The 15,710-nt window shown below is 39.1% G+C and overlaps 1 protein-coding gene across 1 annotated transcript; it reads left to right on the top strand.

Moving 5' to 3' along the window:
* Nucleotides 1–167: 167 nt before the first annotated feature.
* Nucleotides 168–15,014, top strand: LOC117440698 (adhesion G protein-coupled receptor F4-like). Its single transcript, XM_034076933.2, has 13 exons — nucleotides 168–273; nucleotides 360–418; nucleotides 508–650; nucleotides 734–943; nucleotides 1,121–1,327; nucleotides 1,429–1,578; nucleotides 1,676–1,851; nucleotides 2,928–3,089; nucleotides 3,619–5,016; nucleotides 5,145–5,186; nucleotides 11,495–11,554; nucleotides 11,648–11,711; nucleotides 11,789–15,014. Exons 1-13 carry the CDS (start codon nucleotides 181–183, stop codon nucleotides 11,857–11,859), a joined length of 2,835 nt encoding a protein of 944 aa, XP_033932824.1. The 5' UTR covers nucleotides 168–180; the 3' UTR covers nucleotides 11,860–15,014.
* Nucleotides 15,015–15,710: the final 696 nt, after the last annotated feature.

The following is a 15,710-nucleotide window of genomic DNA, read 5'->3' as shown; positions in this document are numbered from 1 at the left end:
GTAAGACTTAAATGACAGTATTTTATACAACAAAAACCAAATGACAATATTATTTACAAGTGAGACATCAACTGTATTTGCATTTCTCGTGTCTAGCTAGTATATTCTTTAAATCACAACAAACTGAATTGTTTGATCTTGTTTTTTTCTCTTTTCAAATAAACAGGGTTCAATTTGTCAATGACAGTGCAATTAAACAAGACATTCACAGAAGCATTGAAAGATCCAACAAGTGCTGAATACAACAATCTTAAAGACAACATGGAAGCAGTGGTAAGTGCATTGATAAATACCATATCAAATTGTAACTTGTATTTTCAGTTGAATTGGTAATGTTATGAACCGTATCTCTCCCACAGTTAAACAAGACGTATGGAGGAATCACAGGGTTTATTGGTGTTTCTGTGACAGGATTCAGGTATGGTAACTCTGGCATTTAAGACATATGGAGGCAGGACATCCGTACACATTTGACACCACCATTTTGTTTTGTGTTTGTTCTTACAGAGAAGGAAGCATATTTACAGATTTTGTTGTTGAGACTACAGAGGTTAAAACTGCAGAATTGGCTGAAGCAAATAAAGCATTTTCAAAAGCAGTAAACTCTACTATTGCCCCTGTCATTGGCTCTGTCACTGCATTGCACAACAGTAAGTCCAACATAGCTAGTAGGTAATTACATTTGGTTTAACTTGTATAAACACCAAACTGATGTGTTCTTCTTTCTCCAAAGGTGAAGATAAATTAAGGATTGGCGGCATAATTTATAATGGAAATCGCATGAGACTGGTGTGCGAACCCAGAATTAATGTGGGAAAAATAAGTAGTGTTAAGTGGACATTTCGTGGAAGGGTAATTGATGGGAATGGAAGGAGAAAAATAACAAATTCTAGCACAAGTTCTGTTCTAACAATAGAGAAGGTCGATGTTGTGGTGGATATTGGTAAGCAAAAGCTAGTAAAAAATAAGTTAAATATTCTTTTTTAATTGATGCTAATAGACAAATTAATTTGCTGCTTGGACTGGAATGTTCACTATTTAATATACTAATGGTATCATTCTTTTAACTTTTTTTTACAGCATACCAATGTAATCATTGTTTTTATTATCTTAATCACAGGAATGTACCAATGCACACATACGATGAGCGACGTATTGCAGTTCAGACAAGAAAGGGACGTGACTGGAGATGATATCCAAGAAGCTCCCATCATAGTATCAAAGCGTCAAATAAACGTTGAATGTCTGAAGGGAAAAACAGTACGACTTGAGTGTTGTGTGCAGTCCCGTTTTAAGGTGAAGTGGTTTAAAGACTCACTTGCTCTTGGTAAGTTTAAAATGTTTCATAAAACTTCTCAATCCGACCATACAGAAAACACACATCCAATAACAGTTTATTTTATTAATAACACTGTTAAATGTTCGCAGATGCTGGTGTTACTGAAAATGGAACCTCATTCTGTCGCACATATGCATACACGCTAGTAGCCTGCGGTGGACCAACGTCACTAACATTTACTTGTAAGGTCGTTGATTTCAATTATAGACGGGTAACAACATTGAGCATTTCCGAAGAATGTAAGTGCAATGTTTCAAAAGTGACAATGCTTTTCCTTTGCAGTCTTTTTCCCCAATATTTTGTGTAATACTAATTGATTATTATTTATCTCCTAAGCTTTTACATGTGAAGACGATGATTATGGGGTTGGAAGAGAAGGCGAACTATCTAGTAAAGAATGTCCTACATATCAAGTGGGGGAAACGATGGCGAAGTGTGTTCATGGAAAGTGGATATTGGTAGAGGACACTTGCGTTATCAGAGTAATCAAGGAGTTGCTTGTTTCTTCAGGGGTAAGTGATCAGCTGGGGATAACAATTCATCCCCATTTGAAATCTATAAAACACACAGTACACCATAAAGTCATTCCAAAAACGGTCCTATGTTCACTAGTTCTACGTAACCAGATATTCCATGGTGTGCAACAATTGTATCCAGGAACTATTTTCTTTCTAAAAAACTACACCTGTCAACTCTGAGACACCATCTGTTCAACAAAAGCATGAAGGAAATCTAAACGTCAGGTTTCTTATAAATCAACTCAACAGCAGAAATCATTACCAGTTGCTCAAGATAATCCACTGAACTTGTGAGAAGTTTCATTTAGTATCTATTTTATTTCATCTAAAGTACATTTGCGTGAGAAAGTGAGAAAATATGTACCAAGCTAATTTGTTATAATATTTTGTATTGTTATAAAAGACCCACGTTTTCGACCAACATCAGCACATTCCATCATGCTGTCCAGTAAGTTATTGTAACTAACTGACCACTGTTTGTATATAAAGTGTGGCTCTGCAGCAACACTTCTTTAATCTTTAAAGGAGCCCTATTATGCTTTTTGAGGGTTTTCCTTTGTGTTATCTAGTTTTGGTGCATGTAAATGGTCTGCAAAGGCTAAATCCTAAAGTTCTCTTCAGTTCTCTCCAATATACTATAATTTAGGATTCACATAAATATCAATACTTTTTCAACAAAGATGGAAAAACTTGTCAAAACTGTGGTGGCTCAGATTAAGTAGACTAAAGATTCAAAGATTCAAAGGCTTTATTGTTATGTGCAAAGTAGCTACAGTGTAGTTTTAGCAATGAAAATCTTAAGTCCCTATACTAACTATAATAAATATATGAGACAAAAACCGATACAATATTTTAAAAACTATATTTTTGTTATTACAATGTTTCAAAACAAACAACATTAAAGTTAATATGGGATAGGTCTCCCCTCACACAATCACATTCTTTTTGCCTCTTCTGTACTTTTGTGGCTTAAAATGTGCAGCTGTTGCCAGAAAAGAAACATCTCTGTATTTGTCATGGTTTACAACCTCTCATTATATAAATGTATGTGTTTTTAATATTTACTTTAGGGGTTGCAGGTGGACGATGTCCCAGATTTTGTGGAGAAGCTAAGTGTAGAGGTCAAAGTGATAAAGAATGTAACAAAGGAACCTAATAGCATATCAACTATCGTGGAAATCCTGGGCAACATTGCAGATGTTACTCTGGAAGTCAATAAACCTGTCATGAAGGTAGGTTAAACCTTCCCATCAGCATTATCTTAGTTTAGGTATGTATTTTATGTCAACAAATATGTGATCTACTCTATTGAAACCAGTTGGATGTCGCAACGGCGCAATGCAATTGGGGTTTTGGTTGATTCTAAAAAAACAATGTCTTGGCTTCCAGAATATCAATATTTGATATCACATTAATACAATAAATAAATTACCCCACTCAGAAAATACAAACACACACACACACACACACACTTTCGGTCGCACTTTTGTCCTGAACTTGAGCCCCCTCTTTTAAATAGCTATAGCTAAAATATTGTCAGCAAACTTTGAAGACCTTTTTAAAAAAAATTATCGTGATATTTCGCTGAATATTTGTAAAACAATAAGGATATCTTCGGAAAGCTAAGAATCTCCTCTTTCTAGTTATGTACATAACTCAAAATGTGTATCGGAGTCAATGTGACAGATTTTTATAGAGCAGTTCACATATATTTTTTTGATGCGGATGTAACCTCACAATGAAATCTGTCTTCATCTGCAGGATGTCCTTCAAACAGTTGATGACATTATTGGTGAGGATTCAAGAGAGTCCTGGACATTTCTGAATGCAAACGAAAACAACAACGCAAGCTCTGATTTACTGCGTTCGATGGAACTCCTCTCTGCTAAAATAGTTGGGACATTTACCTTTGAGACTGATGCAATCCTCCTCAACAGAAGCACCTTTGACAACTCGTTCTACGCAAATCTGAACAACAGCATTGTCCTGGACATTCCTAACACCGGCTTTCGCAACGTCTCTATCACCACTATTACTTTCTTCACCCTAAATAATGTTATGCCAGTACGGAGTTCCAGCTTTAACACCAGCCTCTTCAACACCAATAACACTGACCCCGTTAATGCCATCAACGCAGCTGTGGTGCTGATAAAAGTAAATGAAACGATTCAGAACGTTACTTTAAGCTACACCAAGTTAAACACAACTCTGACGCAAGATCCTCAGTGTGTCTTCTGGAACTTTAAACTGTTTGACTACAGGGGTGGTTGGGATAGTGAGGGGTGTCAGTTTGTTTCCGATATAGATGACACAGTAACCTGCAGATGCGACCATCTCACCTCATTTTCAATTCTGATGTCAACTGGTATCCCTAAACAATTCAAAGAACTCTTGGATCTAATCACCTATGTTGGAGTTGGGATCTCTTTGGCAAGTTTAGTTATATGTTTAATTATCGAAGGATACGTTTGGAAAGCCATAACTAAAAATAGCACTGCCTTCATGCGTCATGTTTCCATCATTAACACTGCCCTCTCTCTGTTGATCGCTGACATCTGTTTTATCATTGGAGGCTCCATTGCCGACAACCCAGCTGAAAACCCGGAGAAGAATAACTATAATGTTCCAGTTGAGTCTTGCAGCACAGCAACATTTTTTATGCACTTGTTTTACCTTGCGGTGTTCTTTTGGATGCTAGTTTCAGGCCTTCTGCTATTTTACCGGACAGTCATGGTCTTCTCCCACATGTCCAAGGCAGTCATGCTGGCTATTGGCTTCTTATTAGGCTATGGCTGCCCTCTGATCATAGCTGTTGTTACTGTTGCCGCCACAGCACCAGGAGAAGGATACATCATGAACAAAGAGGCTTGTTGGCTTAACTGGGAGCAAACAAAGGCCCTGTTGGCGTTTGTGATACCTGCCTTAACTATAGTTTGTATCAACATCATTATCGTAATCGTGGTCCTGTTCAAAATGCTAAGAAGAGGCGTGGGAGACACCACCCAAAGAGAGGAAAGGCATACGCTGGTGGTCATTCTAAGGTGTGTGGCCATTTTGACTCCTTTATTTGGACTGACCTGGTCTTTAGGAGTGGGGACCATGCTAGATTCGACAAATAGAGGACTCCACATTGTCTTTGCACTCTTCAATTCACTACAGGTATTTGCAACCATTTAAAAATAACAAAATAAGAACTTGTTCTTACATAGCAGTATTTTTATATAATACCTATGTTTGTCAATTTCTTTGATCTTAAATAAATATGCGTGTTATTTCATTTTCCTCAGGGTTTCTTCATTTTAGTGTTTGGGACACTACTCGATTCAAAGGTATGTTGTCTTTAAACTAACAATTGTGGATAGATGATTGATTCCTCTTTTGATAGTAGTAGTAGAAGTATTCAAATCCTTTAACCTGCCAGAATAATATCATGCAATGAAAAAGGATTAAAATCATATCAGTTTTAGCATTATTGTTATCATATTTTATATTACATAATGAGATTATCATGAAGCATTTAGTTAAGGTGCTGACTTATCTTTCTTACTGTGCAGACGCTTTTCCGCTTGCTCTTGCCTCTGCTTACTTTTTATGCTGATTTTCCTATTCTTATTCTCTGAAAACTTCGAGCAGCGGCTCCTGGACATTAACTTATCACTGGGACAGTTAATCTTCGTAAATAGACGGAGGGTTTCAGGTATATTTCAACATTTTTACGACGACCTCAGTCTTACAGTAGAGTGGCCTAGCAACAGCTAAAGCCTGGTAGGCTACTGCATGCTATTTAGCTTAAGCTAGTTGGTAGCAAAATGCCTCCGTTCTCAACAAATGACTTCCACAAACTTCTACAGAATAAGTTAACGTGGAAGTGAATGGACTATGTCGTGGGAATGACACCACTTTACCAGTGTTGAAAAATAATGGAAAAGGGTATGCTAACTCACAGCTGGTTAGCAGCTACAAGGAATCCAAGGAACAGGAGAGCTGTGTACTGGGTAATACATCTACAAGTGGTAGTCCTCCCTGGAACTCTCTGGGTGCAAAGCCTAAGAGTAAATCATATCCATGGGATTTGGGAGGACGGATAACAGGCAGAGCCCAGCGCTCTGAAATCTGTGATGCGACCGGCTGGCCTGCATTGTTATCACCCAGGAAGAGTGCCTCTTCAACCCCTATTCATACTGGGAAACAGCTGTGGACAGCTGCTAAAGGGAGAACTACAAAAAATCCTCCTAAACCACCAAGTGTGCCAATCCAGAACAGATACGCTCCGCTGACCGAGAACTGGAGATCTCTTTCTGTTGACCTGGATAACCTGTCCTCTTCACACAGCAGGATAAGGACCAATAGCTACTCCAAAAGTAAAAGGCTAGAGGGAAAGCTAACGACTGGCCTGAAACTCTGATTGTGGGTGACTCTGCTGTAAGAGATGTAAAAGGTCTGTGTAATAAGAACAACACCAAAGTACTCTGTTTTCCCAAGGATGTGGTCTCTGACTTGGCTGAGAAGATCCTGCATATTGGGGCTGAACATCCGACTGTGAAGAATGTGGTACTGCACATTGGAACAAATGATGTTGTGAAACAACAGTCAGAAATGCTGAAAGAAGACTTTAAATGTTTGTTGGAAACTGTCAGCTCTCTAAATGCAGAGATGTTCATCAGTGGCCCTCTAACGCCAGTCAGAAGAGGAGTGGAGAGATTCAGAAGATTGTTTGCACTAAACACGTGGCGTTCAACTGCCTGTACCGACCATTCTGTCCATTTTATTGACAATTTTAACTTTTTCTGGGACCGCAGACATCTTTTCAAGGCAAATGGAGTTTGCCTGAACAAGTCAGGAGTGAAATTGTTTATCTCTAACATATTCAACTGCCTGCGTCATCAATCTGTTCCCTCTGCCAAGGACAAGCGGCAAGAGGAATCAAAACAGGAGAAAGACACAACACATCGCGCAGAAAACCCTGAAGAAGTATCACTGCACCCGCCTGAGGAATGTTTTGATTATGGGAGACCTATGAGACAAATGGAGGAGTCTCCACTGCCCGTCACCCCCCCTTTGAATCGCCTTTGAGGATACTCTTCATTCATCCCCCAGCTCTCTCTACTCTCCGCTCACTCTTTCACCCTCGCCCACCCCCCTGGAGTTCGATGACCGCATGAAGGTGATACGCAGGGTTGGCAGCATGTCCTTTACCCCCGCCCCTCAACGACGCCCACCAAAATCACCGAAGCAGAGATGCGCACCATCTCCCCCGGCTTCATCACCATGCCTACCACAATCGTCCAAACCAAAACAATACAAGGAAGATGGAAGCAGATTTCCAAACCCCCCTTTCTAAAGTGTAGCCCTCACCCTGCCCTCCTATGATGAGAGGAGCAGGGTGGTGGGTCCTCCCTCCCCTTCAAAGCCTGATAGGGATGTGTGTGTACAAAACGCTAAAAACTGATATTTGCTGGGTCCAGGCTCAAGTGGCGTATGGCACTCTCAACTCTTTCCAGGACATGCCGGGGCCCTGCCTGCCTGTGGCTTTGCCGATATCTGTGTTGATAGGTAATAGATTAAGAGCGGTGAATCATCTTAGATACAGGAAGCGCTCAAACGTTTGTGTGAGTTTATCAAATTTAGCACTGATTCCATGTCAGCCACAGCTTGTCACAAAAAACCTGACTGATAGTGTGTTTAACGAACTTAAACTAGCTTTATTAAATGTCAGGTCTCTGGCAGGAAAAACATTTTTAATCAATGATTTTATCACTGAGCACAATCTCAATTTTATGTTTTTAACGGAAACTTGGATTGAACAAAATAACAGTGCAGCTGTTCTTATCGAATCAACACCTCCGAACTTTAGTTTTATGAGTCAGGAAAGAATGCATAAGAAAGGGGGTGGCGTTGCTATTCTGTTCAATGATTCCCTTCAATGCAGGAAGACATCTTATTGGAACTTTGCTTCTTTTGAATATGTGGCCCTTCAGCTGAAATGCTCCTCTCGAGCTCTGTTCCTAAATATCTATAGACCACCCAAATACTGTGCAAGCTTTTTTGATGATTTTACCGAACTGCTGTCTATAGTGTGTATTGACTTTGACCGTCTAGTCATTGTTGGTGATTTTAACATCCATGTTGACAACCCCCAGGACAGAGGGGCTAAAGAACTGTTTTGTGTTCTTGATAGCTATGGACTGACTCAGCATGTGACGGAGCCCACGCACAATAAGGGGCACACTCTGGACTTAATTATCTCAAAGGGTCTGAATATCTCTAAGGTTGTGGTGACTGATGTTGCACTGTCTGACCATTCCTGTGTTTTATTTGAGAGCTCTATTTCTGTTCACACAAATGTTCAAAAAGAGATAACCACAAAGCGATATTTAACTGAAAATACTAGGGAAATGTTTACTCCAAATTTTTCTTACACACTTGCCACTGCTAAGATCTCAGTAAATGAGCTAGTAGATCATTTTAATTCAGAAAATGTAAATGTTATAGATGCCATTGCTCCAACTAAGGTAAGGGAAGTGACTGGCAAGAAAATATCTCCATGGAGAAAGGTCATGACCGTGAAAACAGAAAAAAGAGAATGTCGAAAAGCTGAACACAGGTGGCGAAAAACAAATCTCCAGGTTCACTTTGAAATCTATAAAGAGAGACTTGGCCTTTATAATTTGGAATTGAAAAACGCACGACAGTCTTTCTTCTCTGACATCATTACCAAAAACAATGCACGTGCCTTGTTTGCTACCGTCGACAGAGTAACTAACCCCCCAGTGTCAGTAGCCTCTGAATTTCTATCCACCAGGGCGTGCAATGATTTTGCCTTCTTCACTGACAACATTCAGAAAATCAGACAAGCAGTCAGTGCCTCTGCATCCGGTACAGCAAATGTGGTGTCTCTGTGTCCACCTAATATCAATTCAAACACCATGACACAATTCCATCAGATTAATGATAAAAACCTAGAGGACATTATACAACTTCTGAAATCCTCCTCCTGCTGCCTTGATATTATTCCAACAGGATTTTTCAAAGATGTGTTGCCTTGCATGGCCTCAGATCTACTTCATATAGTAAACAAATCTCTTCACTCAGGTATTTTTCCACAGGCCCTGAAAACTGCAGTCATTAAACCGCTCTTAAAAAAGCATAATCTAGATGCTTCACTAATGAACAATTACAGGCCCATATTAAACCTCCCATTTCTAAGTAAAATCATTGAAAAAGTTGAGTAATTTCTTGCATTTAAATAACTGTTTCGATGTGTTCCAGTCAGGCTTTCGTCCAAACCACAGCACTGAGACTGCTCTTGTAAAGGTATTCAATGACATCCACTTAAACACAGACAGTGGCAGAACTTCAGTGTTAGTATTATTAGATCTCAGTGCTGCGTTTGACACTGTTGACCACAGCATATTACTAGACCGACTGGAAAACTGGGTGGGACTTTCGGAAACAGTTCTAAATTGGTTTGAATCCTACTTAAAGGACAGAAACAACTTTGTTTCTATAGGTAAATACACATCTGAGTTGACAAATATAACATGTGGGGTACCTCAAGGCTCCATCTTGGGGCCTCTTCTCTTTAACGTCTACATGCTACCACTGGCTCAGATAATGAAGAACAACAAAATCAGCCTACTATCACCTAAAGAACATATCTAGGATTAAAAGACTAATGTCACAGCAGGATTTGGAAAAACTTGTCCATGCTTTTATCTTCAGTAGACTGGAGTACTGTAATGGTGTCTTCACAGGTCTCACTAAAAAATCTATTAGAAAGCTGCAGCTGATTCAGAACGCCGCTGCTCGAGTCCTCACTAACACTAAGAAAGTGGATCACATCACTCCTGTTCTGAAGTCTTTACACTGGCTTCCTGTGGGTCAAAGAATAGATTTCAAAATACTGCTGCTGGTTTATAAAGCACTGAATGGTTTAGGCCCAAAATACATTTCTGACCTCCTGCTAAATTATGAACCATCCAGATCTCTCAGGTCTTCAGGGACTGGTCAACTTTCTGTCCCCAGAGTCAGAGCTAAACATGGAGAAGCAGCGTTCAGTTGTTATGCTCCAAATATCTGGAACAAACTCCCAGAAACCTGCAGGTCCGCTGCAACTCGTACTACTTTTAAATCCAGGCTGAAGACTTATCTTTTTGTTGCTGCTTTTAATTGAACTATTCATATCTTAGACTGCACTGTAACTTTTATCCATGTATTTTTTCTTTTAATGTTTCTTTTATTAGCTTTTCTTTTTAATGACTGATTTTAAATGCCATTTTCTTAATGTCTTTCATTTTTTGTAAAGCATTTTGCCTTGCCTTGCCTTGCCTTGACTTGCCTTGCCTTGCCTTGCCTTGCCTTGCCTTGCCTTGCCTTGCCTTGCCTTGCCTTGCCTTGCCTTGCCTTGCCTTAGTGCCCCCAGTTAAAGATTTTAATTGACATTTACACCATAATGTTGAGTGTGCATTTGTTATGTTAGTAAGATAAAACTAGCAGGTTGACAACTTTGCTAACAAAGCCAAACATCAAGAATCAGAAGTCCTTAACTGTCCAACGGCAGGAACATTTACAATGTTACAGCAAGCCTAGTGCCAAAGCAAGAGTACACAACACAATAAATAGAAGGCCGGCTAATCAGCTAATCTGGCTATTGACCCCGCCCACCTGGTTTATGTCCTATAGTTCAGGCTGTGTTTACACCGTTACTTTTTAATGGGAAAAAAGAAAAACAAATCCTCCAATTTTAACAGAATTAATGGAATGTTTTCGTCCACCATTTCGTAGTGAAGAGCTTTGGATCTTGGAAATACTGGCAGCCTAGTTTTAAGCCCTTGACTATAAGGAATATAAACACATGTGTGAAATGAACTTGCTCACTCCATTTAACTGGCTGCAATCTAATTCCGAGAATGCACTCAAAGTATAGTTATAAATATAACGACAAAAAAACGTACAGGTAATGCCGTCTCAAGGGCTATGAACGAAAGATGGCACAGGATTAGCATGTATCAGCTTCACTGGAGCACACACACCATTTTAGAATCATCTTCCTGTCATGTAAGAGCTAGAATTCAAAGCTTGAAAACACACCAAATGGTTGGCGAAGCCATAACAGAGGGTCTCTATCTTCCTTGACAATGATGACATGCTGTGACTTGTAAAAAGTATTCTGATGAGGTGACGCCGTAGATGTTGCCAATGTGAAACATCCATTGATGCTACCCAGAGAACCTCAGAGAACTCAATATTACTACAGTTGTTGTTGTTTGGCATAGGTGGAGCTTGTTTTTACTGCTTCAAGCTTTGTTTTGCAATCCATTGTTTTAAGGTAAACTGGTAATTGTTACATGTGTATAGAGGATTTAAGGGCATATTTGTTGAATACTTATATCTGTAATGGATTGGTTGGAAAGAGTTCAGATAACAAAGTGTAACCCCAGGGCAGTGCTGGAGAAAATGTAGCCTACTGTGCGAATATGCTTAGCAGCCCCTCTAAAGCTCACAAGAGTGTTAATGCTAATTATAAAGCAAGTAAACTTATTTTCTCTAAAACTATTGTTGTTTAAAAATCTTAATCTTCCTGAATGTTTTCCAAATCGCAAATAAATTGATTGAGATTAATTTGATTTTCCTGTAGATCCGTTCTATCCTCGCAAGAAAATCGCCTACAACAAGCACAGGCTCCAATACAACCAGAGTAAGTCATTTTAAAGTGTATGCAGTTTTTCTTGTTCATAATGTTTCTACCCATTACCTATTTATACCATATAACATTTGTTTTCTACTTTAGAGTACAAGTGGTTGCATTTCCTCCACTGGACTGAACTGGTTCCATCGACTGCGTGGAAGAAGAAGCAAGTTTTAATTGAGCAGTTCTTTTCATTTACTGAGATATATTTTCCCTACTGACAATTTGTTATTTGTCTTTCAGACGTCTACCGTGTGTCAGAGGCTGCAAACTCAGGCAGTGCTGGTGCGTCGGAGTCATTCTCCAATATCTAAATCAATGCAACGAACCGTACTACTAGTTTATAGGTGTTTCATGATAACATTGATAATACTATGTCTATATTCCTGGGAAAAAGAGCATAGTACTTCCTTCATGAAAAGTAACAAAGTACCTGTATCACAAGTTTGAAAGGAAAATATTGCATACTTTCTACAGATTCACTGTTACTGCAGTTTGTGCAAATTAACGATGACAGAGCTCCAAGGCTGTCCGCCTTGAAATGGGGTTGGGGCAGGGCGGGTGGACCATGACATTGTTTGGAAAGTCTGCATTGTTCCGAAGACCCACTATTCTGAAAGCCACTAGATCCAAAAAAGCCATTTGTGTCCAACAGTCCGTTACAATAGCACATTACTCCAAAAGCCAATTGCTTACAAAGCACACAATCACACGGTCTCCTGGCGAGACCTCAAATCATATTCGTAATATCTATCAAACTATAGATCCTACACATCCACTGGACAGAGATTATAAAAGTACAATATACACTTCTCGCTAGATGTCCAAACTATTCCACAATTTAGGATTTTCCAGAGAGGGTTATTTGTGAATAAACGACCCTCCGGAGCCTTTGCAATCAACGGGAGCATGTTGTTTCTTGCATGACCACTAGAGGTGCTACACTTTAAAACGTGACTCTGGGTCGTATTTAGCTGCTGAACAATCGACCTATATGGTCGTTTTTTGTAGGCGGAAGGGCTGAGATTTTTAGTTGCAGTGTAGCTCAATAATGCATGTTAGCTAAACAGCAGCAGTTGAAATATGTGTACAGTTCATAGATGTGTATATACAGTTGTTTTATTTTTTCATAAATGTTTTTTTATTTTAAATGAAATGCTTTACAAGATTTAAAGTGTTTTCTCTTAATATAACACAAAGTATTGCCTTCCAACCGTGTTCTTTTTCTGTAAATGATCAATCTTTCCCAATAAACAGACAAATTAGAGCACTATACATAACACGTTTTGAAGATAGATTGGTTCTTTGACAGTCTTACTGTATAATGTTTAAGGTGACCTATTATACAAAGGGCACTTTTTGATGTATTTTATACATAAATATTTGTCCCCGGTGTGGAAGGAGACTTACAACGTGTCAGAAAATAAAACCCTCTCTCTTTTCCTCCGTACCCACATCTCTAAATACGGGTGCACCATGGAGCTAATCCAGATTTGCTGGCTTTACATTGAAGTCCTGGCAACGTTCCCTATCAGAAACGAAACGTCTCTGTATCAGAAACAATGTACGACGTGTTTTGGAAGTAATACGGTCTGTGTTTACATTAGCAAGCATCGCTAACACTCAGAGCTAATGCTGTACTGGAGAGAGTATGAGGGAAAAAGCAGGATATAAAAACTCACCTTGTGGTAAACTCGCAAGAGAAAAAGCATTTAAGCTCCATACTATTTCAGAAATAATCCTTGATGTGGTTTAGAACATGATGGTGTTTAATCACAGCAGAATTTAACCCTTGTGTGATGTTCATATTTTTGTTACTCAGCCAGTGTTCTTGGTTCTGGTGGACTCGCTGCCTTTTTGGGCTTCGATTCAACACAATCAAACTATGTTATGTTAAAATACTCAACAGATGTTTACTTCATCCCAATTACAAGCAATATAAACAGCATATATGGTTAATATTTGCCCTTTTACATTTGTTAGATCACATTAATGAATTAGTGCTACTTTTTGTATCTAGCTGATGCTCAATCTCATCCTCTTCTTCAAAGAATTCTCAGAAATGTTATCCTCACATTCTGAAACCTCTTCCTCTACATCATCATCAAATGGTTCTCTCTCTCTCTTCCAAAATAATCTGCAAGGCCCTCTCAGCAGAGAATCGTTTGGCCATCTTGATCAGTTGTGAAAAGGACCCAAACTGGCGAGGCTTTTTTTTTTGTCTTGCCCCAAATTTGCAGCTTGGATTGAGTGTGAAAAAAATAAAGATTGGTTCCCGCAAAACATAATCTGGGAATGTGAGAGCAGACAGGTGTCGGTGCTTGAATTGAACAAAAATGTCGCAACCTTGTGCGGGAATGGCAGGGGCAGGAACACAAATGTCTCACACATACATACACACACTAACAAACACACACACACTAACACACACACACACAAACCATGTATACATCACTTCAGGGGACATTACATTGACTTACATGCATTTCCTGGAGACTTATCCTAACCTTAGCCATAGCCAACACATGCCTAACCCTAACCCTAACCCATACCCTTAACCTTACCCTTACCCTAACCCTAATCCTAAACCTAAACAAGTCTTCAACCTAAAATTAATGATTCCCTTATGGGGACCTCCATTATGTCCCCATAAGGGAGGTGAGTCCCCACACGAGACTGTGTAACAGATGTAGGTCCCCACAAGTATAGTAATGCTAGGCCACACACACAGAAGGCCCAGACAGGTGCACAGGACCTACAATTTCCTCACTTTTGTTAGCCCCGGGTCCAGTGAACCCGAACATCCTGTATGTAATGTAAATGTGGGGGGGGGGTACAGCAGAGTCCTGCACTGGTCTGATTTTCAAGACCCGCTCCCGCGACGTGCAATACCGAACCCGCCCCGCTACCCGCACATATTGCCAATTGTACCCGTCGGCACAAGATCCGCAACCCGACCCGAACCCGCATATATATGAGCAGTGAAAACGTGCAATTATTAACACACGCAGTTCCATATTTGTCTCAAAAGGCGTGGGATGTTGGTTATTTTCTCCATCTAGGAACCAAAAGCCTCCCAGATTTCGCTCTTGAGGAAGTGTTATTGAAAATGCTGTATTCTCCGCTAGAGAGCTTCACCTCAGCCATTTTGAATGTGGCGCGCTCAGCAGCAGATTGATGCGCTGCAGAGGTTATGATTATGCGCAGTCCCGCGGGGGAGAGGTCGTCTGAGGATTTAAACATTAAACTAAATGATTGTTATTTTAATATATTTATTATGCAATACCCGCGACATCTTTGTTTTACCCCGAACCGAACCCGGAAAAAATACCACCCGCAAATCACTTTTTTTGCAGGTCACCCGTCGGGTACCCGGAAAATGTTTGTCAAACCTGTATTTCAATTTCCCGAAACATACCGCATGTCAAAAGGTGTATTTTTATGTGTTAGAAATCATTAGAGGTGTGTGTTGAAAATAAAATATGTTGTCTTAAAGGGACAGTGTACCCAAAAACAAATAAACATATTTTTCATTTTACATTTTTCCTTTCTATTGTAGTGCTATTCTTTCTGTTTTGCTTCTAATGTTTGAGAGATTTTATCTGTATAGGTGTCTGGCTTTCTTCCAATATTTTCAATTTCAATTTTGACTTTTCACAGAATTTTTACTTTCTCAAGGAAAATTGATTTTCTTCAGAATATTCTCAGGATTTTCACTTTTTTTCTCAGAACTTTTTTTCCCCAGAATTTTTACTTTATTCACAGAATTTTGAATTTCTTCAGAATTTTGGCTTTTTTCAGAATGTAATTGATTTTCAGAATTTTCTCAGAATGTTAAACTTCTTCAGAATCTTGACTTTTTTCAGAGATCTTGACTTTAAGGGACAGTGCACCCAAAAACAAATACATATATTTTTTCTTTTACATTTATCCTTTTAACTGTTGTGCTAATCTTTCTGTTTTGCTTCTAAAATTTAAGATTTTATCTGTATAGGTTTCCAGCTTTCTTCCAATATTTTAACTTTTTTTTTTTAAAACTGTGACTTTTCTCAGAATTTGGATTTTTCTTTTTCAAGGAAAATCATTAACTTTTTTTCAGCATTTTTTTATTCATAATTTTAAGTGAGACACTAGAGACATGTAAAGGATCTGAATATCTTTGTAT

The sequence above is a fragment of the Pseudochaenichthys georgianus genome, unplaced genomic scaffold (assembly GCF_902827115.2).
Source record: "Pseudochaenichthys georgianus unplaced genomic scaffold, fPseGeo1.2 scaffold_1137_arrow_ctg1, whole genome shotgun sequence".
Lineage (NCBI taxonomy): Eukaryota > Metazoa > Chordata > Actinopteri > Perciformes > Channichthyidae > Pseudochaenichthys > Pseudochaenichthys georgianus.
This window is presented reverse-complemented; position numbering and strand designations above follow the sequence as displayed.

What these genes read in the sequence shown, in the direction of transcription:
- LOC117440698 (XM_034076933.2), top strand. Translation starts at nt 181, where the DNA reads ATGACAGTGCAATTAAACAAGACATTCACAGAAGCATTGAAAGATCCA. An exon ending in GTTTCTGTGACAGGATTCAG is followed by an intron (nt 419 to 507) that starts GTATGGTAACTC and finishes TTGTTCTTACAG; the next exon opens with AGAAGGAAGCATATTTACAG. An exon ending in CAGGCTCCAATACAACCAGA is followed by an intron (nt 11,555 to 11,647) that starts GTAAGTCATTTT and finishes TTTCTACTTTAG; the next exon opens with AGTACAAGTGGTTGCATTTC.